Here is a 23,337-nt window from a genome sequence, read left to right as displayed (position 1 = left end):
AAATTGTATGGGTTTTGGTATACACTACATTATCCTCTAGAAAGGTTTATGGATTTATAGAAAGAATAAATATTTTCTGCGGAGTGTGGAAGTAAAAACAATACTTCTAAGATGAGCAACATTTTAAGTTCACATTAAAAATTCTAGGTTCAAATGTTAGGGATTAGAAAGGCAAAAAATTTTTAAAATGTACGTATTCTAAACACCCTGCAAGTGATTTAGACAGCACGTATCAAGAACCTTAAAAATACGCATCCCCTTTATGCCGTAATTCCACACACGAGACTCTACCCTAGGGAAGTCATTTCAGCAAAGATTTATCTATAAAAATATTCACTGCAACCTTATTTATAACAAAAAATGTTTAAGCAAACTAAATGTTCAACAAGAGGGCTTATGAAAGTGAATTATGGTATAACCACAAGAGGGACTATTTTGCAACCATCAGAATGAGGCTGTTTACAAAGACTTCTATTGCTAATAGTCAATGCTCAACAGAAAACAAAAAGCTGGATACAAAACTGTACGCAAACTATAAGTTTTCAATCACGTTAAAAACTATGTAGTTAAAAAAGGGGAAGGGGGAAGGAGAAACATCCCCAAATGTGGGACTATGGGGTGAATTTTTCTCCATTTTTAAGAACGGTCTTCTGAATTCTCTACATTTTCTACAATGAGCCTACACGGCTCAGAAACAAAGTAAACAAATACATTTTAAAAAACTTTTTGATAAAGCAACAATCAGCAACAATCAGCCCCTGCCTTGCTTATTTAAAAAAAATAAATTAAAAAAACAAAAAAAATCACACCCAAAACTCCAGATCGGTGCCTTCTGTTGGGGAAAAAGAACAAAATGAAGTGTGCAAAAAGACAATTAATATTTACTTTACTCAAGCTTTTCTGTAAGAAGTTAAACAAAATGATCCTCATTTGAAGGCATTACAGAAATGTTAACATTGTTTCACATATCCCTTCAGTGTGGGATGAAGAAAACACTTATCTGAATGAAAGAATAAGAATGACCATCATTACAGTGGCTTTACTCAGATATGTGGAGGAAAAAATCCATAAAGGTTAGGCACAAAACAGTAATAGTATATCCTCCCTCCCTCCCTCCCTCCTTCCTTCCTTCCTTCCTTCCTTCCTTCCTTCCTTCCTTCCTTCCTTCCTCCCTCCCTCCCTCCCTCCCTGCCTCCCTCCCTCCCTCCCTCCCTCTTCCCTTCCTTTCATAGCCACACTACATGGCTTGCAGGATCTTAGTTCCTCGCCCAGGGATCGAACCCGGAACCTATAAGTGAAAGTGTTGAGTCCTAACCACGGACCCCCAGGAAGTCCCAACTGAGTATTTTCTCGTGCAAACTTTTAACCATATGACAGTAAATAAAGTTATTAAGAACAATGGTAAGAACTAACAGTTAAGTGATAATATCTTAAATAATAAAGATTATTGCACTGGATATATCATGTCATATATATAGTATGATCCTTTTTCTTGTAATATTACATATGTGTTTACAGAGATAACTTGAAGGCCTGTAAGAAAATGTTAACAAGGGTAATCTCTGGGTGATGAGATTCCAATTACTTTCTTCTTAATTTTTTTTTTTTTTTTGTGGCCTCTCCCATTGTGGAGAACAGGCTCCGGACGCGCAGGCCCAGCGGCCATGGCTCACGGACCTAGCTGCTCCGCGGCATGTGGGATCTTCCCGGACCAGGGCACGAACCTGCGTCCCCTGCATCGACAGGCGGACTCTCAACCACTGCGCCTCCAGGGAAGCCCTTAATTTTTTAATATACACTAAACATCTATTAGTTTAGTATAAGAAAAAAACTAATAAAGTTGTTTTCATTTTGGAAAATAATAATAATCAACAGTAATAAGCACGGAATAAAAAATCTAATCTGAAGAGGAAGGTGAAAAGGCAGGTGCTAATGAGTGAAGGCTTTGGGCGAGATCTTTGTCAAGTAGGTTTTATCAAGAGTGCTGGTATAGGGGCTTCCCTAGTGGCGCAGTGGTTAGAAATCCGCCTGTCAATGCAGGGGACACGGGTTTGAGCCCTGGTCCGGGAGGATCCCACAGGCCGCAGAACAACTGAGCCCGTGCGCCACAACTACTGCGCCTGTGCTCTGGGACCCACGAGCCACAACTACTGAAGCCCGCGTGCCTAGAGCCCGTTCTCCACAACTGGAGAGGCCACCCAATGAGAGGCCTGCGCATCGCAATGAACAGGAGCCCCCGCTCGCCGCAGGAAAAGAAAAGCCCGCGCGCAGCAGCGAAGACCCAACGCAGCCAAAAATAAAAATAAATAAATTTAAAGAGAAAAAAAAGAGTGCTGGTGTAAAAAAATAATAAAACTAAAAACCCAAAAAACAAAATCAGTGAACAAATCAAACAAAACAACAACAAGCACACAAATAAAGAGAATGGATTTAGTAGTAACCAGAGGGAAGCGGGGTGGGAGGAGGACAAAATGGGTAAAGAAGGTCAACTGTATGGTGATGGGTGGAAACTAAACTTTTGGTGGTGACCACACTGTAGTGTGTACAGAAGTCGAAATATAATGTTGTATACATGAAACATATAGTATTATAAATCAATGTTACCTCAATAATTTTTTTAAAAGTACAAGAAGACAGATTACAAAAAAAAGAAAAAGGAGGTTGCTGGATATCTGATCATTCTTTCTTTTTTCAAGGAGCGTGGGCTCTGGTCCCTGAGGCAGATGCCCAGACTTGCTGAGTGAGGAGTGCCTGACAGGCCCCAGAGGTCCACAGGCTCACCACCAGGAAGCAACACAAAGGCCAAGTGTCAACTGCAGCGACGGAATCCCCTGGGAGACAGACAAGGAGCTGCCCCAGCTAGACTCTTCCAAGGCCTGGGCAGTGCTCAGAAAAGGCCGGGCTAGTCTCTGAACCTCTGTGAGCTAATGCAGGCAAAGAGGAGGGAACAAAGAGGTCAGGAAGGGTGCTCCGAGGGGCTGGTGTCACCTACTCTAATGGTGCATCTAGCATCCCAGGGCAACCCTTCAAGGGAGGAATTACGAATCCCTTTGTACAGAGGAAGCAGACTCCAAGGAGTCAAGTAACTTCTCCAAGGTTATAAGACATCAAGTGCGGAACCACCTCTTTCTAACACTGGTGCCGTTACAGGGGTATGCTGCAATGCTTCCAGGTCGCTACCTTTCCTGTCTGCTTTCGCATATCTGGGAGTTCTTTAAAAATGCACATTCCTAGGCAGACCTACTGAATCAGAAAATGCAGGAGCGGGCCGGGCATCCACCTAAAATTCTCCCCTGGGTGACTGCTGGGCCTGGTCGACGACTAGCATTCTAAGTGCGAGTCTAAGAGAAGGGAGTAGTTAGCCAGTTTATGGCCTCTTCCTGATGAGCCCCTAACGGCTCTCCTAGCCTCCCGCATCTTCCCTTTTTACTCCCCATCCTGCCCACATTCCTGTTCAATCTTCCTAAGATAATGCTTTTATTGTGGACGAGGAGGCTTTGGGAAAGCCCTTTATATTATGCTAAACATTAAAAATTCTATCTCCTCAAGACTGGTAAATTCATCTTCCCATCTTAATTCCACTGGTACCACTCAAGTTCAGGCCACCATCATTTCCTGGTTGGATTTCTGCAACAGCCTCCGGGCCTCCGTTCTTGCCCTTTACCATCCGTTTTCCACCCAGCCACCGACCGCAGTCATCTTTTGAACACAAGTGTGAGGCCCCACTGTCTGAAAAAATAATCGTTCAAGGGAGCTCCTGTTTCAGAATTACCTGGGGAGCATTTTAAAATGCATACCCCTAGGCCCCACCCCAGACTCACTGACTCAGTCTCTGGGAGTGGAGGGGGAGGGGAGGGGAGGATATACATATTTTTATTAGCTCCTCAAGTGACTGGAATGCTGTGATGATAGATTAGATTAGATTATTGTTCAACAAGTATTCACTCCTTCCCCTAGACCTCCATGAACATATATACTTCCCTGCCCCAGTGGTGCTGGGCTTGGCCCGTAAGATCTGCTTGGCCTGTGGGTTGTGACAAGAGCAGGTGCTTAAAATGTACTTGAGGAGCTGGGCTCTTGGCATCTGCCGTTGCCATGAAAAGTTGCCCTGGGAAGCTTGCTGACTCCAGAAGATTGGAGAGGTGGACAGCAGACTTGAGCCCCACCCAAGATCTGAAGGCAAGTACACTGAGCCCAGCCTAGAACAGCTACATCCCAGCTGACCCACGTAAACAAGAATAAGAAATAATGCTTGATATATAAGTCACTGAGTTTTGAGGTACTTTGCTACATGGCATTCTTGTGGCCACGGATGACTGATAAAGACGCAGAGCCAATGTGGGAACCTCTGGACGTGTTAAAGTTCAGACTCCTCACTCTGGTATACAAGACCTGCTATGAATTGGCCACTGTGTCTTCTCTGTCCATTCCCAGTGTCATCCCAGGTCCAAGCCTCGGTTATCTAACTGAATGGTGTTCTTTTCCAACACCATACCTTTACATATGCTGCTCGACATTTCCTCCTCGCCTCTCACTATTTCACTCCAGTAGCTCCTTTAAGCCCTGTTGAAGTGCCACTGCTCAGCACACTAAGAACAGTGCCAAGTCCCCAGTTCTCCACACCCACACAGCCAAGCATAGACAGGAGAGCATCGGAGTAGAGCCTCTGAGATCAGTCTGCTGGCTTTGGATCCCACTGCTGCCAGTTACCAGCAGTGTGACCTTGGGCAAGTTATCTACCTTCTGTGGACCTCAGTTTCCTCACCACCCACCTCACAGCTTTGTAGTGATGAGGATAAATGAAGTGCTGTAAAGCATTCAGCTCAGAGCCTGGAACACAGTGGAAGGTCAGCAGCTACCTCTCCTCCTCCTTATTCCCAGGGTCCAGTGAAGGGCCAGGTCCAGAACAGAGACTCAGCCAACACCGATCACATCAGTGAAAGAACTAGGAGTATTCCATTTTCATTCTCCTCACTTCAGGCATGAACACGCGATCTTCTGGGTCAGATACATAAGCACTACATCTGTTGGCAACAGTACCTGTTTCTCTATGAGCCTAATGGTGTCCTCCGAGGCCTTATCCTTCGATTTCTTCAGCTTATTCATTGCGTTGGTACGAACCTTCCGTAAAGAGTCTTTGGCCTTGTTGGTGTTCTGTTTAGCCAGTTTCACCAGCATTTCCCTGTGCTCCCTGGTTACTCTGATAAAAGACGAAAGAACATTCAACAAGATCATCCCACACGTTAACAGCCAGCCAAGAATTCAACATCATTTTGCCCACTAGCTCAGCAGTTTGTAACTTTACTCTCTGCCGGTGGAGGGTCTTTCACGTTCCTGACACACGCCCATGGGGATGCTCAAGGTCAAGGAGAGTTCCTGGTGAGATAGCTGAGAACAGCCAGTAAGAAGAGTGTTGCTTAAACGCATGAGCCAGGGAGTCTAGGCAGGCCTGAAGTCAAATCTTGGCCATGCCCCTTACCAGATGCATAGCTGACTTCCCCTCCTCAGAGTTCCCGTCTGTACAATGGGGATAGTCAGTACCTGACTTAAATGGGTGGTGTGAAGATTGATTATGCGATGATGCGTGTATATTGCTTAGCGCTGACCTTGGCACATTTTAAGTGCTCAATAAAAGGAAGCAACTATTAGCTATAATCCCACCCCTTTGTCTCCAGCTAAAGAAAGCAGTGCTAATGGATGATGAAGCTACAGAAATAGCACCATCTCTATACCTCTAAATCACCCAAAACAAATAAGCAGCAACCTTCAGAATCTTAACTATTATTATAGCAAATTACTTGTGAATCACCTCAACACTGACCCAGACACAACATGTGAGAACCACTGCACCAGTTAACTTCCTTAAAGTACCCATGAGAGTGTCTGGCACATTAAAAATGCTTAATGTCAGTTATTTTTACTGTTAATATCCTCATCATAATAACAATAAGTACACTGAAGGGCTATTATAAACACCTGCGACAGGCACTTTATAAGTTTTTGTAAGTTGACCCTTACAACAACTGTATGAAGCAGTTATTATTCCTATTTCACATTTAATCATCACAACAAGCCAGCAAAGTAGTCTAGCATGTTCGTCCTGCCTTCATTTCTTGGTCGTGTACGCACTGAGTGCCTACTACCTGTCAGAGTTCTGGTTGCACAGAGTGTGCTACGATGAAGGTGACAGACCTCTGTCCTGTTCTGAGGGAGCTTAGCTAGGGAGAGAGCTAAGTAAACAGACCTTTACAATAGAGCGTGTCTGAGTTTGGGGAGGGGTCAGTTTGGGGAGGGAAGACTTTCCTGAGGAAATAATATCTAAGCATGGTAGTCATTAGGTTTGTTCACTAATATTCTGGTTTTTATTCCTTCCAGTGGGAATGCACTTCCCCATCCCCTCTGAAGTTCGGTGTGGCTGTGCAACTTGCTCTGGCCAGTGAGATGTGAGCAGAATGGGTGTCGCCTCAGGGCAGAAGGTTTATAAGCCAGCGTGCACTGCACCACATTTGTTTCTGTTGGCCGCAGTGCAAGTTGGGAGGGAGCTTCCATCAGCTTAGGCCCCAGAGAGGCTATGATGAACAGTGCCCCATGCATCATGAGCAAGAAATAAATTTCTGTTGTTTTAGCCATGGAGATTTGGGGGTTGCTTGTTACTAGAGCACTGCCCATCCTATCCTGACTAATATACCACAAGGATCTAAAGAATGAGGGCAAAGTTGCCAATACAGGTAGGGATCTCCAGGAGGAAGAAAGAGCATCGTACAAAGGCTTTAAGTTACAACGAGATCATGTTCATGTGAGGAACTGACTGGAGCACAGATAACAGAGAAGGGAGTAACAAGAAAAGAGGCTGGAGAGCTGTATCACAGAGGGTCCTGTAAGATCATGAACTCCATTTCATGGATGAAGAAAATAAGGTCCAAAGAAGTTTGGTTATCTTACACAAAGTCAAACCTAGGCTGGCCTGTCTCAAAAGCCAATGCTCTTAGTATGAAAAAATTCCTCTGCCTCCTGGGTCCTGAATTGCAGATCACTGGCATGTGGTTCTTGATCCTCAAATCTACGTGGTTTCGGTTTAGTAAGGATCATCCCAAGTTCTGGGCATATGTTCCGTGCGAAACAGCGGCAAACAGGTGTTAAAGATTTAGTGGCATTTACCTGGTATTTTTTTCCTGATAGGATGAGAAAAAAAATTAAAGAATTTTGGGAAAGAATAAGCTCTGAGGACAAAGTGGACGACTATGTGATAAATAAATCCTTCTGGATCCAGCTATTTGAATTCTCAGAATTCTCAAATTCTTAGAAACATTCTCAAAATAAAAATAATCCTGATGACTACCATTACGGAGCCCCTCAATGCCAGATGAGTACTTTACCTCGCTGAACCTCACAACTTATCAAACTAGATTCTAAAACCCCCATTTTCCAATGAGGAAATTGAGGTACACAGATGGGCTTGAGTGACAGAACTGGGATTCAAATCCAGAATTTTGTAGCCTGTATTCTTCCCACTACTCCATGCTGCCTACCCCTTGCAATCTATTTCAAATAAATTATGTGCTGCTGCCGCCGTAACTTCTGCTTCCAGGCACAAAGCTTTTTTCAAAGTCAGTAATATGAATCTTGGGACTGAAAAGGACAAAACCACCATGTCAGGAGTTTAGGGATTTGGATCAGATCTTGTTACTTTTATGGTTTTTAATTCATTGAACAAAAATCATGCTGACATGTTTAGGTCTCTTTTTTGTTCTGCCAAAGCATATGTCAGTATAAGGAAGGAACAGGAAAATTAAAACTTGATCCACTGATTCAAAAAACTTAATCCTGCTGAAATACTAGGAGGGGCAGAAAATAAATGCATCTAAGTCTGTAAGAAACCTTTTAACTTCTCTACAGAGAAGTATTTCAATCTTATATTTCATATGTAACTTGAAATAGGTAGCCTGCTTTTTAGGCAATCTTTAATAAAATAAAAAAATTATCTAACCAACTTCTTTTTCACTACATTGTTATATTTAACATGGAGGAAAAAAAAATCACACATTTAAAAATACATAAACTGGGACTCAAAAAACCCTTAAGAATAAATGGCTATATAAAGAAAACAAATTCATAATATATGTAATTTGGCCTTAATAAAGTGTATTTTTTATATCTATTAATGTAAATGTGACCTTACTACACTATTAACACCAGTTTCCATATATAATAGTATTCAGTTATTGACACTGACAAAAATATTTCAGTTTCAGGATGCAAATACAGAGGTAATATTCTAAGGAAATGGAGAGGGGAGTGCAGTGGCGGGGGGCGGGGGCGGGGTGGGGGGAGGAGGGGGAGGGGACACCAGGCACAGGAAGGGCTGAGAAGAAGAGAGGCGTCTCTGCATGGTGGTTCCGGGTGTTGAGCTGAACGTATCCAAATTACAAGATCAGAAGCAGTCAGGATGATGGAAAGGCACTGGTTCTGAAGTCAAGACAGACATTTTATTCCTGTATCTATCACTCAGAAGCTGACTATCCTTGGGCAAGCTAATTAATCTCTCTCAGCCCCAGTTTCTTCATCTCTAAAATGAAGATAATAGAAACACCTTACAGGGTGATTGGGAGATGCACACACAACATTATATAAAGTACCAACAATAAAGATAGCAGCATATAGTAGCCTTGAATAAATCTGATCGTGTTTATGAATGTTTTAATCAAACACACTTAATTACTTCCTCATGAAACAACGAAGGCACATCTGTTTTAGAAAAGAAACATACTATATTATGGAAATATTTTAATTCCTTTCCAAACCAGTGATTAATACATCTGATCGTCTCCATCTCGCATTCACAGGGTTCTGTGAGTACAGGCTAGCTGTATTCCAGGCTCTGGTCTCAGCCGGTTGGTTCTGAGCACCGGCTCTGCACTTGGCATGCATTCACTCATCAAGCACTGGCTGAGGCCCCGGGGTTCCCTGCCAGATCCCGGGCTGGGCTGAGGAGCACCAGAGACGAGGCGGGCCTGGTCCAACTTCTCCAGAGGCTCAGTCCAGCAGGGTAGACAAACTTGTCAACCTCTACTTTGGAAGAGCACGACTGCTGCTAGGACGGATGGACAGGCCTTCTGCAGGAGGAGCATGCAGAGAGTACAGCTCATTCTGTCTCAAGGTTTGGCAAATGCCCCAGAGACGCACAGTAACTCATCAGCTGCAGAAGAAAGGAAAGGGCACTCCAGGCAGAAGCACAGTGGGAGATGTAACAGCAGGAAGGCATGAGCCTGAAAGAGGTGCATCAGGGTCAAATTTGTTCTGTGGACCTGGAGTTTTCAAATTCTTCTTTAGCCACAAAACCCTGGCTTCAAAGAAAAGCAAGGCAGAGGCCCCATTTATAAAATGGATAAAAAGCTCTTTCCGTTAATGAGGGGAAGGGCACTAGGGGAGGGGATGGTACTCCATCCTACCCTGATGCCCCTCCACTTCTGCACCTGCCACTTACTGGCTCAGTGACCTTAAGCAAGCAATTTAAACTCTCTGCACCTTGGTCCTTTCATCTGGAAATAGAAACTGAAAATAAACAAACAAAACCCCCAGCATCCACCTTTCAGAGACCTTGTGAGGATTAGGTGAGATGATATATGGAAAGTACACAGTACAAAGCCTGATAGAAACAATCAGAAAACGTAAGCTGCCTTTGCTGCTATTGTTGTTTATGTTTTGGCAACTATGAGGCATCTTCAAATAATGAACAGTTTATTCATGGAAGTTTTTATCAACAGAGAGATGACAGGGCAAACAATCTGTGCTCCAGCAAGATGACTTTCTGAGATCTGACTAGTAATTTAACATCTTGTGCACATTTAAAAATCCAAATGTTCCCAGCATATAGCCATGAATTTTTCTCTTTCTGGTATTCATTCATTCGCTTAGTTTGTCGTTTCCTTCAGCAGCTATTTACTGGGCACCTACTGCATTCCAGCCACTATGTCAGAGTGAGTTTACAGTCTGGCATGGAAGGCAGTCATAAAACACATGCACAATTAATCAATAAGTTACAGTGGTAAGAAGCATAATAAAGACATGTTGAGCTCTATGAAAATAAGCAGGGGAAAGGAAGCTGAGCAAGCTCTCCTGTGGGACTCCAGAAGAAAGTGTGAATATATTTAAGTTAAGGGATATTCAGGTTAAGATGAAGAGGAGTGGAGAAGCTAGGGAAGATCATTCCCACTAGAAGGAATGGCCCGTGTAAAACAAAGGCCTTTTTCCAGGTAAAGTTCTGGGGGAACTGAAGAAAGGCAGTGTGGCTGCAGCACAGAAAGCTGAGAAAGACTGTGCCCAGTGAGGAGGCCGGCAGGGCTGGCAAGGGCGAGACTAGTACGCAGGCCCTTCAATGCCGTATTCAGGCTTAGCAGATCCACTGATGGATGAATGGACACATAAATGGGGTAGGTACACACAGTGGACTACGATTCCGCCTAAAAAGGCAGGAAGTTCCGGTACACGCTACATCACGGATAGACCTTGAAAAGATTATGCTAAGTGAAATAAGCTAGAATCAAAAGGACAAATATTATAGGATTCTGCTTATATGACGTACCTGGTATAGTCAAATTCATGGAGACAGAAAGTAAAACAGCGATTATCCCGGACCTGGGGGATCAGGGAATGGAAAGTTGTTGTTTAATGGCTACAGAGTTACTGTTTTGCAAGACGAAAAGAGTTCTGGAGATTGGCTGCACAACAATGTGAATGTACTTAATACCACTGAACCGTACATTTAAAAATAACTGAGGGTGCAGTTATTCCCTGGTGGCGCAGTGGTTGAGAGTCCACCTGCCGATGCAGGGGACGCGGGTTTGTGCCCCGGTCCGGGAGGATCCCACATGCCACGGAGCGGCTGGGCCCGAGAGCCACGGCCGCTGAGCCTGCGTGTCCGGAGCCTGTGCTCCGCAACGGGAGAGGCCACAACAGTGAGAGGCCCGCGTACTGAAAACAAAAACAAAAACAAAATAACTGAAATGGTAGATTTTTAATGTATATCTCACCACAATAAAAAGAAAAGAAGGAGAGAAAAAGACTTAGTAGATTGTTTCTAAGAACAACATGGAATATCACAGACGTCTGAGTGAGGCAGAGGAAACATGATCAGACTTGTATTTTGTGCAGAAACCAATGTACAAACCAGATCTAAGGATATGGCGAAAGTCTGCCCAGAAGCCTCTAGGCCCGCGGATGGGGAGCTCAGGGCCTAGCCTGTAGTGGCTTCTCGGCTGGATGATGAAGACAGTAGCCTTTTCCGCCAGGGTCAGAGAGCCTCCCCGCATAAGGCAGGGGTTTTGGCTGAGCTGGGAGGGTCATACTTTGTTTGTACAAACTCCATCAGGCGAGTCTTCCAGTAACATCCTGGATGGGGGCTTCCTGAAAAATTCCTTGAGCATGTTCCCATGAACAATAAGCCGAGGGGCATGCCCCTCTGGTAACTCACGAAGCAGAGAGTCCCCCCAACTGAAATGATACTTCCTATGGTTTCAACGAGAACGGGACATGTGCAAAGCCATTCATCAGGTGTCCATCAGAGGAAGCTACGCTCAGCGTGGCAACTGCAGTAAAAACCAGTTACTGGGCTGGCCAAAAAGTTTGGTTGGGTTTTCGTTAACATCTTACAGAAAAACCCAAACGAACTTTTTGGCCTGCCCAGTATAATATGTCAGACTTCAAAAGGATCTTTGGTCACTTAAAGGGGACTTAAAAAGGTAGAAAGGACACATGTTAGAGCCAGGAAGACCTAAGCTGGCATCTCTGCTCTGCCACTTGTTAGCTTCAGACCCGTGAACGCGCTGTTCAACTTCTTCTGACTCAGTCTCCTCGTGTGTAAAATAGAAGAATATTACCAAGAGGGCGGAAGCAAGGATTCAATGAAATGACGGTGGCAAGGGCTCGGCACATGGCCAGTGTGTATGCACTGCAGCAGCCCAATACGGGGTGGCCGCTTTCCTTACTACAGAATCTCCAAGGCTGGGGGACGACAGGATGCGAGCGTTCGGGGAGAAGGCAGTCAAAACGGATTCAGTCACTAGGAACTTAGGCTACTGAGTGGCTGGTGGGCAGCGAGGGGCAGAACGGGAAGAGCGAGGGCGGGCATGGGGGCCACGGGAGGCAGGAGGCTGAGGGAGAAGGGTGCCCCACTTCCAGGGAACAAACAGCCTGTGGAAGCGCATCTCTGACAGCTCCACCAAGAGAAAGCCTGCTGCCCGCCTCCGCCATGGGCTGCTGGGAGACTCCCCGCCAACAGCGCATCGCCTGCAATCAGCAGCAGGCACATGCCCTGCTTTATTGTTTGCTGGTGGGCGCTGCCCAATGCCTTGGGGCCGCTGGCCCCGAAGGAAATGTTTTTGTTTGTGTAGCCCAGCCAGACTTCCTATGCTCCTAGGGACACAATTCTCCCTCCCCTCTTTCCTCACCAGCCCCCGTCCCCACCCTACCCCACCCCCCCAGCTCACCAGCCTGTCTTACATGTCTCATAAAGACACGAGATGTCCTTCTAGCCCAAAGGAAATCACACACACACTTTGGAAGGACTTCTACCATCAGCAGTACCTTCGGTTTTCTCTGGGGACACAAGTGGGCACCTGCTTTCAAAGGCCTGTCCTGTGAATGAGGCCTGGCTAAACCAGACATGCCATCCTGAAATACAGCCCAGCGTGATGGAAAGAGAGACGAGGTTGAGGTCAGGGGTCACAGCTCCACATTCCCAGCTGGGTGACCTTGATGAAGTCACTCACGTTCTCCTTCCCTGTCACCACAGAAGGCTGGAAACCCAAGTCCAGGGATATGTGGAGGTAACTCTTACCTCAGCTCTCGTGTACAGGACAAAGAGCACAGGTTTGGCGGTCAAGGTAGACTTGACTTCCACTCCCAGCTCTGCACTTACAGGCTGGGTAACTGTGGACAATTACTTTTTCCTCCCTAGATCACAAAGAAGGGTGTTTACTGAAGTGTTTAGGAGAACAGTCTCTGAAGCTAGACTGCCAGGGTTTGAGGCCCAGATCTATCATTGCTTAGACGTATGGCCCTGGGCAAGTACTTTTGCCTCTATGCCTCAGTGTTCCCATCTGTCAAATGTGTATAATACCACTAAGTTAATGGGATTGTTGTAAGGATTAAAAGAGTTACTAAATGTGCCAGTCATGGTGACCTGCTCAAGAAACACTATCTGTTATTGTGTGCTCACCTGTAAATGGGGGCGGGGGGAGTAATAAAAATGTTACCTTTCTTCTTCCACAGTTAGTGTTAACAGCAAATGACAGATGATGGTTAAAGAATTCTGCATGTGTAGGTACTGACTATTTTAAAAGCTGTCAATCAGATCAGTAATAAAAATAATAGTGAAGTCTCCCACTAGAGAAAGAGAGCAGAGCAGAGTGGCTACAGGCCCAGGCTCTGAGAAAGACGCCTGTCCTTCCCCTTACTAACTGTGTAACACTGGGCACAAAGAACTCCCCTCCCCTGTGACTCAGCGTCTTCATCTGTAAATAGGGGTAATGACATACCTACCTCAAAAGATTGTTATGAATATAGCAGTTAGTATACAAATAGCACCTGGAGCAGCAGCGGGCACACTGACTGCATTACTGTCCTCACTACGCGCTAGCTCCTGTTTCAGGGTCTAGGGATACGGCAATGAACCAAACTGACGACGCTCCACCTACTCACATTCTTTTTTGTTGTTTCACAAACACACACTGTATTTTATTTTAACAAGAGATAAATAAACTGGCCTAGTCACGTTCTAGTGAAGGAGAGAAAGAGTACACGTAAGTCTATAAACCGACACATAAGTGCTATGAAGAAAATAAAGCAAGATAGGGAGAGAAGGAGGAAACATTATGATCGCAGCAAGGACCCACGGATAACTGCCTAGTCCTCTAGCCCCAGTGCCATCTGCTCCCCTTCAATCAGAATAACAATGACTAACATTTGCAGAGCTGTTCCCACATGCCAAGCTCTGAGATGACGCACACTTTGTGCATTAGCTGAGTGAACCTTCACATCATTCCTATGACATTAGTGGTCTTATTACCTGGTGTTTGCAGATTAGGAAAGGGAGGCTCAGACAGATCAAGTGATCTGCCCAAGGCCACACAAGTTCCTGGTAGACCTGGGATCTGAGCCCAGTGCAGCCTGATTCGTGAATTCCAGGTCTCCCTGCTGATGCTAGACAAATCTACGCAGCTAATCTTACTAGCTGCAGTGGCGTGGAGAGCACTGCTCGTTCTCTAAGGCCTGCTTACACACACAGTTCACTGCTACTCCGCCGGCTCCCCTACAAGTCTAAGCACAGCGGGGAGAAAGGAGAGAGCGAGTCCCTACAGGTGGGCAGTAGAACAGTGAGCTGATCTCCAGCGGCCAACTGCCAGGTTCTGTAAGTAGGTGCAGGACACAAAGGGTGACAACAGAAGAGGGGTGGGGGGAGGAGGAGTCTGTCCTCTTGGGCGCAGCTTCTGCACAGGTGTTGATGGCAACTTTCTCCGCAGCCCACGCTCCGCTCTTGCTTCCTGATTGCACTTTCTTGTGTGTTTCAAACAGAACATCTGTGCAGGGAGGGGGCCCCCATTCCACACACTTGGGACCTGAATAGTAGGAAGCTCTCCTAAAAAGCCACAGGCTGGGTGAAGAGAAAGCAGCCATCCTAAAACTGCAGGGAGGCTTGCCAGGCTTGGAAGTCGAGAGAAACAACGTACCGTGCTGGAAGTCCTCCAGCAGAATGAATGAATGAACGGCCCTGGAAAGCAGCGATGGCGAACAGGCAGCGGGCATGAAAAGGGCTGGAAAAGCAGCTACAGTTGCTCAAATGCAGCTGGTGGCTGCCCCAGCCCAAATGAGGTCATTAGGCGGTCTCCTCTGATTTTTTTTTCTTTCACCATCACTAAAGGTTTATATGTATGCGACTTATGGAAGAAAAGGGTACTATCGATATTTCCTAGAATGTGCACCTTATACACACCATCCCTGGTACGAGATCCACAAAGCAATACAGCAGCTAGACAAAGAGGCCACCGAGCTAGAAGGAGGGAGGCTCCAGGTCAGCAGCCTGTAAAGCAGTGTGATAGTGTGGCAGGAACATGGCTTTGGAAACAGATTCAATTTGAATAATGACTCCTCTGCTTACTAATCTGTGACTCTGAACAAAGTACTTAACTTTCTGAACCCCAGTTTCCTCATCTGTATTATACCCATCTCAAAACGGTACTTCTCTGCAGGCACAAAAACAATGAGATCGCCATGAAAAGATGTACAGAAGGTTCTGTTAAGGCAAAAAAGGCAAGTTGTGGCACTGCAGATACATAATCCCGTTTATGTAAACTAAATATGTAGGGGTGTGTGTGTGTGTGTGTGTGTGTGTGTGTGTGTGGTGTGTGTGTATGTGTGTGTATGCATCTTTTCAAATCTGGAAGGATATATATTAAACTTACCAACAGTTACTTCTGGGAAGAATATTTGGGGAACAATAAAATAACTTTTTATTTTTCTGTAGGATTTGAATTTTTGCAATAAATGTGTATTATTTTTATAATTAAAGAGATGAAAATCATATATCTGATAAGAGTCTAGTATCCAGAACATATAAAGATCTCCTACACCTCGACAACAAAAGTACAAACAACCCAATTTAAAAACTGCGTGAAGGACTTGAATAGATATTTTTCTAAAGATGTACAAGTGGCAAAACAAGCACATGAAAAGATACTCAACATCATTAACATTAGGGAAATGCAAGTCAAAACTACAATGAGATACCACTTCATACCCACTAGCATGGTAATAATAATAACAATAACAGTAACAACAATAAGTACTGGCAAGGAGATGGGGAAATTAGAATCCTTAAATATTACTGGTAGGAATGTAAAATGTGTGGTCCCTGCGAAAGAGTTTGGCAGATCCTCAGAAAGTCAGACTTATCACATGACCCAGCAATTCCACTTGTATGTCTATACCCAAGAGAACCGAAAGCATGTTCACAGCAGCATTATACGTAATAGCCAAAAAGTGGAAACAACTCAAATATTCGTCAGCTTATGAAAGGATAAAGAAAATGTGGCATATCCACACAATGCAATATTATGTGGCAATAAAAAAGAGTGAAGCACTGACACATGCTACAACATGGATGATCCTTGAAAATACTAGGCTCAGTGAAAAAAGCCAGTCACAAAAGACCACATACTGTGTGATCCCATTCATGTGAAGTGTTAATAGGGAAATCTATAGAGGCAGAAAGCAGACTAGTAGCTGCCTCGAGCAATCCCTAGGAGGGTGATTTGGGGTGAAGTGCGGAGTGACTGCTAGTAGGTTCAGGATGTCTTTGTGGGGTGATGAAAAATGTCCTAAAACTGAACGTGGTGATGGTTGCACAACTCTGAATATACTAAAAACCTTTGTACTATACACTTTAAATGGGTGAATTATATCTCAATAAAGCTACTGAAAGATGCCATATGCCCATCTGGTTCTCGTCATTGAACAGTACTTGTCTCCTAGGTGGAAAGCTTGATGGCAGGCAGCATGCCTCGATCTTCTCACCTGTGGGATGGCGTGACTGCTTCCCCATAACAGTTAACAATCACCATGCAGAAGAGGTCATGCGAACACTCAGCAACAACAGTTAACTTGATAAGGAAGACTTTAAAAATAACACTATTTCTCATTCAGTGAATTTCTTTCCTTTCTTCACTGGTATCAGACCTGCATCACGGTCTAAAGGCTCTCCTTGTCTACTGCCGCTCCCTCTCTCCCTTATCCTCCACAAGAGTTTCTCCCAATAACTTTTCAGAAAAGCAAATATTGCTACTACCGCATTTTACAGATGAGGAAACCGAGACTCAGAGCGTTGAAGTAACTAGCCTAAGGTCACACAACTCATTTCTCTGGTTCTCTTATTCAAGTTGTTCTGACTGTAAGCCTAGCTCCTCCAGGTGTCAATTCCAGCTCTCCCTGGCTGCACAGCAGCTACCCCTCCCTGTTTAAGTCAGCCTGGGGACCCTACACCCTGCCGTATCAGCTGCTCGCCCTAGAAAAACCTGGTCGTCATCCATGAGAGACCATACATCAGCCTGTGCTATGAAAATACACCTGTGAAAGAGAATCCAGCCTAGGAGACCCACAACCCAGGGCTTTTAACTGTAATCTGGTGAAACTGCCTGGTCCGATCCCAAGGAGAATTCTCCTCCATGCTGTCACCTTGGAACAAAGTCTGAGGGCAGGAGCCTGGCCTAGGCATAAGGTCTATGATCACTAACAACGCCTGAAGGAAAAGTGGGAGCCAATGATGGCAATTATCCCACAATTGTGAGGCCTTGGGGAGCAGTTCAGTGTCAAGCTGAACTGCTGACACTGGGCTGAGGGTGAGAAGAGCCACGGTCCCTTGGCCTTTCCAGAAATACTACGCAAATCTCACACCACAGGCAGGACTAGTCAGCGGATTTGCTTCTTTGGGATATACCTTCCAGGAGGTCTTGGTCACCACAATTCATATTCAAAGAACAAACCAAGTACTCATTAACAAACAAACTACAGCGTTCCTGAGCAACTTAAATTCCAAGATAATTACAACATAATGACTCAAGTCCTCCCACCCCTAAAAATGGAGGAAAAGACAGGAAAAAAAAAATGAACATGGGGCTGGGGGAGGGGGCTAGTGAGGAAAAGAGGGAAAGAGAGTGTTAAGGACTGAAAGAGCAGTCAGCAAACAGAAAGAAAATATCGTTGGTTTTACTCCCAAATAATCAGAAAAAGAATGTTTCCAAGAACTCCTTAACCAGGAGAATTAGATAATAACAAATACTGTAAGAAAAAGGAATTAAAGTTTATGACACACCAGGCCTCACACTAGGAGTATCACATATAATATCCCATTATTCTTCAAAAAAATCATAGAAATAACGCCCATTTTACAGATAAGGAGGCTGAAGCTTCCAGAAGTTAATGACTTGCCCAAGGTCACTACAGTGAGCACATTCCCCAGGCCACTGTCAGCCAATGGCCACCCGTGGCACAGGGACTCCTTTGACGGGCAATCTTCGCTCAGGAACGCACCATCAGCCCGGCTGACCTTCTCAGAAATGCACTGCAGTGTGAGGTGTCTTCTACCCAGTCCTCCTCTTTTCCTTTCTTCACCAGTGGCAGACCTGCACCCTGTCTCTTTCACAGGCCTTTCTGCCCATAAATCTCTTGCACATCTAATTCTGTCCTGGCATCTGTTTTCAGAGGACCCAAGCTGATATACCCAGAGAATGAGATAACAGGGATTTGAACCTAGGTCTGTCTAACCCCAAAGCCTTTGTGCTTTCCTTTATACCCAGAGATTAACTGATAAATAAATCATGTTGCTAAATCCAATGATCAATTCTTAGACCTTCTCCTCCTTGACCGATCAGCGATATCTGGTGTAGCTGATGAGTCCTTCCCCTTTAAAACAATTCCTTTGTTTCCAGGACGCCACACTCTCCTAGTTCTCTGGCCACTTACGCTCAGTCTCTCTTGCTGGTTCCTCCTTATCACCCTAACCCATAAACCTTGATGTGGACTGTCCAAGGCTCAGTTCCCAAACCCTTCTCTTCATTATCGGTATTTACTCTCTAAAATAATCTCATCTAATTTCATGGCTTCTTCTACATGTTCATGCTTCCCAGATTTCTCTCTTGAGCCCACACCTGTCACCAGAACTCTAAACTTACATACCTAGCAGCCTACTTGACCTCTCCACTTGGATATCTAGTAGAATCTCAGAATAAATATGGACAAAACCTGCTCTTCCCTCACACCCAGCCTGTCCTCCCACATCTGCCCTAGCTCAGTAAATGGCAACGCCATCCTTCCAGTTGCTCAGGCCAAAAAACCTTGAAGTCATCTTTGAGTTCCTTCTTCCTAAATTTACAACCAATCTGTCAGCAAATCCTGGCAGCTTTTCCTTTAAAATGTATCCAGAATCTTGACCACTTCTAACCAACACCATTACCACACTAGTCCAGGCACCATACCTAGATTACTACAATAGCTCCTAACCAGTCCCTGCTTTCACCCTCGCCTTCCTACAGTATAATTCTCAAAATAGAAGGCAGAATGACTCTTTCAAAACCTAAATCAGATCATATCCCTCCCTAGCTCAAAATCCTCCAGTGACTTCACATTTCACTCCAAGTAGAAGCCAAAATCCTTATGAGGGTCTATTAGGACTATGATGGTTAATTTTATATGTCACAAGTGTGCCCAGATATTTGATAAAACATTATTCTGGGTGCTTCTATGAGGGTGTTTTTGGATGAGTTGAACATTTAAATCAATAGACTGAGTAAAGCAGACTGCCCTCCCTGATATAGGTGGGCCTCATTCAATCGGTTGAAGGCCTGCATTAAAACAAAAATTATAGGGAATTCCCCTGAATAAGAAGGAATTCCTCCTGCCTGACTGCCTTCAAGCTGGAACAATGGTTTTTCCCTGCTTTCGACTCAAACTGAAACATCGGCACTTCCTGGGTCTCAAGCCTCCTGGCCTTTGGACTGGAACTACACCATCGGTTCTCCTGGTTCTCAGGCACTTCAGGCTCAGATCAGACCCACACCATCAGCTCTCCTGAGTCCCCAGTTTGTCTCCCAAGACGGCAGATCTTGGGACTTGTCAGCCTCCATATTCACATGAGCCAATTCTTTGTAATAAGTCTCTTTACACACACACACACACACACACACACACACACACACACACCCCTACATACATCTATCTACATATATGTATGTATACACGTGTGTGGGTGTATGGAGAGATATATACCCTGTTGGTTCTTTTTCTCTGGAGAACACTGACTAATAGAAAGACTTTACATGGTATTGGCCTCTCCATTTCACTCTGGCCTCATCTCCTATTTCTCTCCCCTCCCTTGTTCTGCTACAGACACATGAGTGCTCTCACTATTCCCTGAACACCCTAGGTGGACTCTCACCTCAGGGCTTCTGCACTTGCTGCTTCCTCTGCCTTAGTGCTGAATACAAGCCTAGTCTGCTCTCTCATGTCCTCAGTTCTCTGCTCAGTTATCACCTTCCCCCGAAGCCTGCCATGAACACACTACTTAAAACTACACCAACTCACTAGCCCCATCTATGACATCCTTTATTTTTTTTCACTGCCTTATTTTTCTCCACATAGAGAAAAATATGGCCAGCTGACACACACACTGCCTGTGTGTGTTACTGTCCATTTCCCCAGTAGAAGTTCCACAAAGGCAGAGGCTTTGTCTAGCTTATTCACTGCTGTGTCCTCCATGTCTAGAACTATGCCTGACACATAGTAGGTGCTAATAAATATCTGCTGAATAAATTTACAAATACCCTAGAAGTTTCACATTTCAGCATAAAAACTTTATATTCTCATAAACGCAGTTAGGTGGTCACCTGGGGCCAGAGGACTTGCAAAGGGTCATGGGGAACTTTCAGGACGACCGAACTGGTCTATAACGTGACTGAGATGGTGGTTACAGTCAAGATATATATTTGACCTATATTTGTCAAAATTCATCATCATGTACACTTGAAATGGGTTCATTTTTTGTATGTAAGTTACACCTCAATAAAGTTAAAAAAAAATACTTTATATTCCAGAGTGCTTCTCACACCAGAAAGTGGCCCATAAACTTACTTCAGGTTATGCATCCTGATTTGAGCTTTGGCCATTTATGCTCCACACGCTTTGGGTTGGTATATAATTAAATTTTAAAATACCAATTACTGCCCCTTATTACAAAAAGAAAAAGTGCTCTCAGAGGTCCATAGACGTTAAGAATAGACTTTGATGTCAAGCAGACCCATATTTAAATCCTGCACAACTCTATCGTTATTAGCTTAATGAACCTGAACAAGTTATTTAACCTCTCTCAGGCTTACTTAGCTCATGTATAAAAAATAGGGAATAACAGAATGACTTAAATAATATAGCATAAGGCCTAGAATATAGTTTGCACTCAGTAAGTAGTCACTTTGCTTAATATTATTATTGCCATGCAGTGAGCCAGGAAGGCCCTTCAAATATCAATGGGGTTTCGTAAGAGAGTGACGTCAAGTTTGGCTCTGAGGACCACTGGAGGGGTCACTCGGGTGTGTTGCGGATGGTTGTCTGGCCCTGAAGTGTCCATGTCTCCAAGAAGCTCAGCAATATGCAGCACACTGGTGCAAACAAGCACTGAGACAATCAAGGAACAAAAGCTACACCAAGGCCCCCCACATTCCATTCACTTCTTCCCCAGTTACAGTCCCGCCTCTACCACTTCCCACTCCCAGCAGAAGAACAGGAAGATCCTTAGGAGATCATTATGACACTGTTAGTAAAAGAGAAAAAATTTTAAATGACCAAGATATTCAACAATTGAGAACGATTTAATGTTATATGTAACACGCAAGCACTACGTATCCCTTAAAAAGAGTAAGGAAGAACTCTCCTCAGAGAGAGCAATGACACATTAAGTTAAAAAAAAGGAACTGCAGGGACTTCCCTGGTGGCACTGTGGTTAAGAATCTGCCTGCCAATGCAGGGGACACGGGTTCGAGCCCTGGTCCGGGAAGACCCCACATGCCGTGGAGCAACTAAGCCCGTGCGCCACAACTACTGAGCCTGCGCTCTAGAGCCCGCGAGCCACAACTACTGAGCCCACGTGCCGCAACTACTGAAGCCCAGGCGCTTAGAGCCCATGCTCTGCAACAAGAGAAGCCACTGCAATGAGAAGCCCATGCACCACAACGAAGAGTAACCCCCGTTCACTGTAACTAGAAGAAAGCCTGCGTGCAGCAACGAAGACCCAACACAGCCAAAAATAAATAAATAAATAAGTTTTTAAAAAAAGGAAAGAAAAGCAACTGCATAAGAGTGCGTGTAATATAATCCCATACCATTATAAGAAAGATGGAGAAGGAGATTTACACGTCTGAAGTTGAACAGAAAAAAAATCTGGAAAATCACGGTGCTAAAAGTAGTGCCCTATGGAGAACAGGATGGAGGTACTTGTTTATTTAATCCTACTTAAAGCAAAACCAACGCAGACACTGACAAGAAATAATGAAAGAGGAGGACAATCCAGGAAGGATGTAGCTTCGTGGGGGGAATGAGTCAATCTTAAGCACTTTCATTTCTTCGGTGAAATCATGATTCCTCACAGCTTTCTTTAAAGCCAGACATGAACTCAGTGTTCTCAAACCAAAGCACCCTCATTCTACTTCGTGTGGTTTTCTCATCAATATTTGGTAAAACAGTTAAGTAAGGGAGTATTTGTTTGTTTGTTTGGGGCACAATGAAGATGTGAATGGGGTGGGGCCTCTGATCAAAATAAACTGCTCAAAACGTTTCAGGGTCCCTGATTAAGAAGTGGAAGACTGATACACCAGAAAAAGCTGCTATCCGGAGAAAAGAACAGGGAAAAAGGCAGTAAATAAGACCTGAGTTCCGTCGTGCTTCTGCCCCTTGGTAGCCCTATGACAGCGGGCACTGACTCCTGGGAGCTTCAGGTCTTCCGTTAGGCAAGTGGGCACAAGAGCAGTCTCCCAACTTCAGAGCGGTGGTGTGAGAATTCAGGGAGAAACCCTCAAGCATTCAGCACAGTACCTCCAGGCATTACACCTGTAGTGCAGGTGGTTTATAAATAGGACCCAGAACTTGATTACATAAATAAGAAAGAAAAATAGAAGAAACTATTTCAGTGAATCTTGATTAACAGGAATGTTCAAAGAATCCGTCCAGTTGACGGACGGCTCTAAACGGAAGAACACTGGCCAGAGAAGAAAACAAAAGCTATACACAGTGTCACTGCGGACGAATGTAACCCAGAGCCTGTAAGGTCCAATGTCATTTTACTGAGGACAGCCAGGAGAAAAACGTGCACACAGCCACACACACAGCTGGATTCGCAGAGGCTCTGAAAAGAAGGCTTGGTGATAGGCACCACCCAGGCTCCGAGTTTGACCTGTTATGGCTTTAGGATTTATTCTCCGCCTACCTCCCAAAATGATCAGAGGCAGATTATAGGAAGAGTCACGTACTCAGTAGACTCATTTAAATAAGAATATAAGAATCAGAGGAGTGTGATGAGGGTGAGGTACCAGGTGAGATCTGTTGCAACTGAAAATACAACTTAGCTCTGGGCAGCATCCAGAGTGAAGGCAAAAAAGCAAACTTGCAGACTATCCTCAGGCAGAGGAAGAATCACAATCAACCAGGGAAGGTAAATTTTTTTTTTTTTAAGATGTTGGGGGTAGGAGTTTATTAATTAATTTATTTATTTTTGCTGTGTTGGGTCTTCGTTTCTGTGCGAGG

General features: G+C 44.5%; 1 protein-coding gene across 4 annotated transcripts in view; it reads right to left on the bottom strand.

Moving 5' to 3' along the window:
- Window positions 1-23,337, bottom strand: part of MRRF (mitochondrial ribosome recycling factor) — a 56,374-nt gene that overhangs the window by 5,464 nt on the left and 27,573 nt on the right. For 3 of the 4 annotated variants that reach the window (XM_079927111.1, XM_079927110.1, XM_079927109.1), the window contains one exon: window positions 5,041-5,200. The exons of the other annotated variant lie outside the window; for it this stretch is intronic. In XM_079927111.1, the coding sequence (XP_079783237.1) occupies window positions 5,041-5,200 (160 nt within the window). The remainder of the gene's footprint in view (window positions 1-5,040; window positions 5,201-23,337) is intronic. 4 annotated transcript variants of the gene reach the window in all.

The sequence above is a fragment of the Stenella coeruleoalba genome (assembly GCF_951394435.1).
Source record: "Stenella coeruleoalba genome assembly, chromosome: 7".
NCBI lineage: Eukaryota > Metazoa > Chordata > Mammalia > Artiodactyla > Delphinidae > Stenella > Stenella coeruleoalba.
Note: the sequence above shows the minus strand (reverse complement) of the source record. Positions and strands in the feature narration are given on the sequence as shown.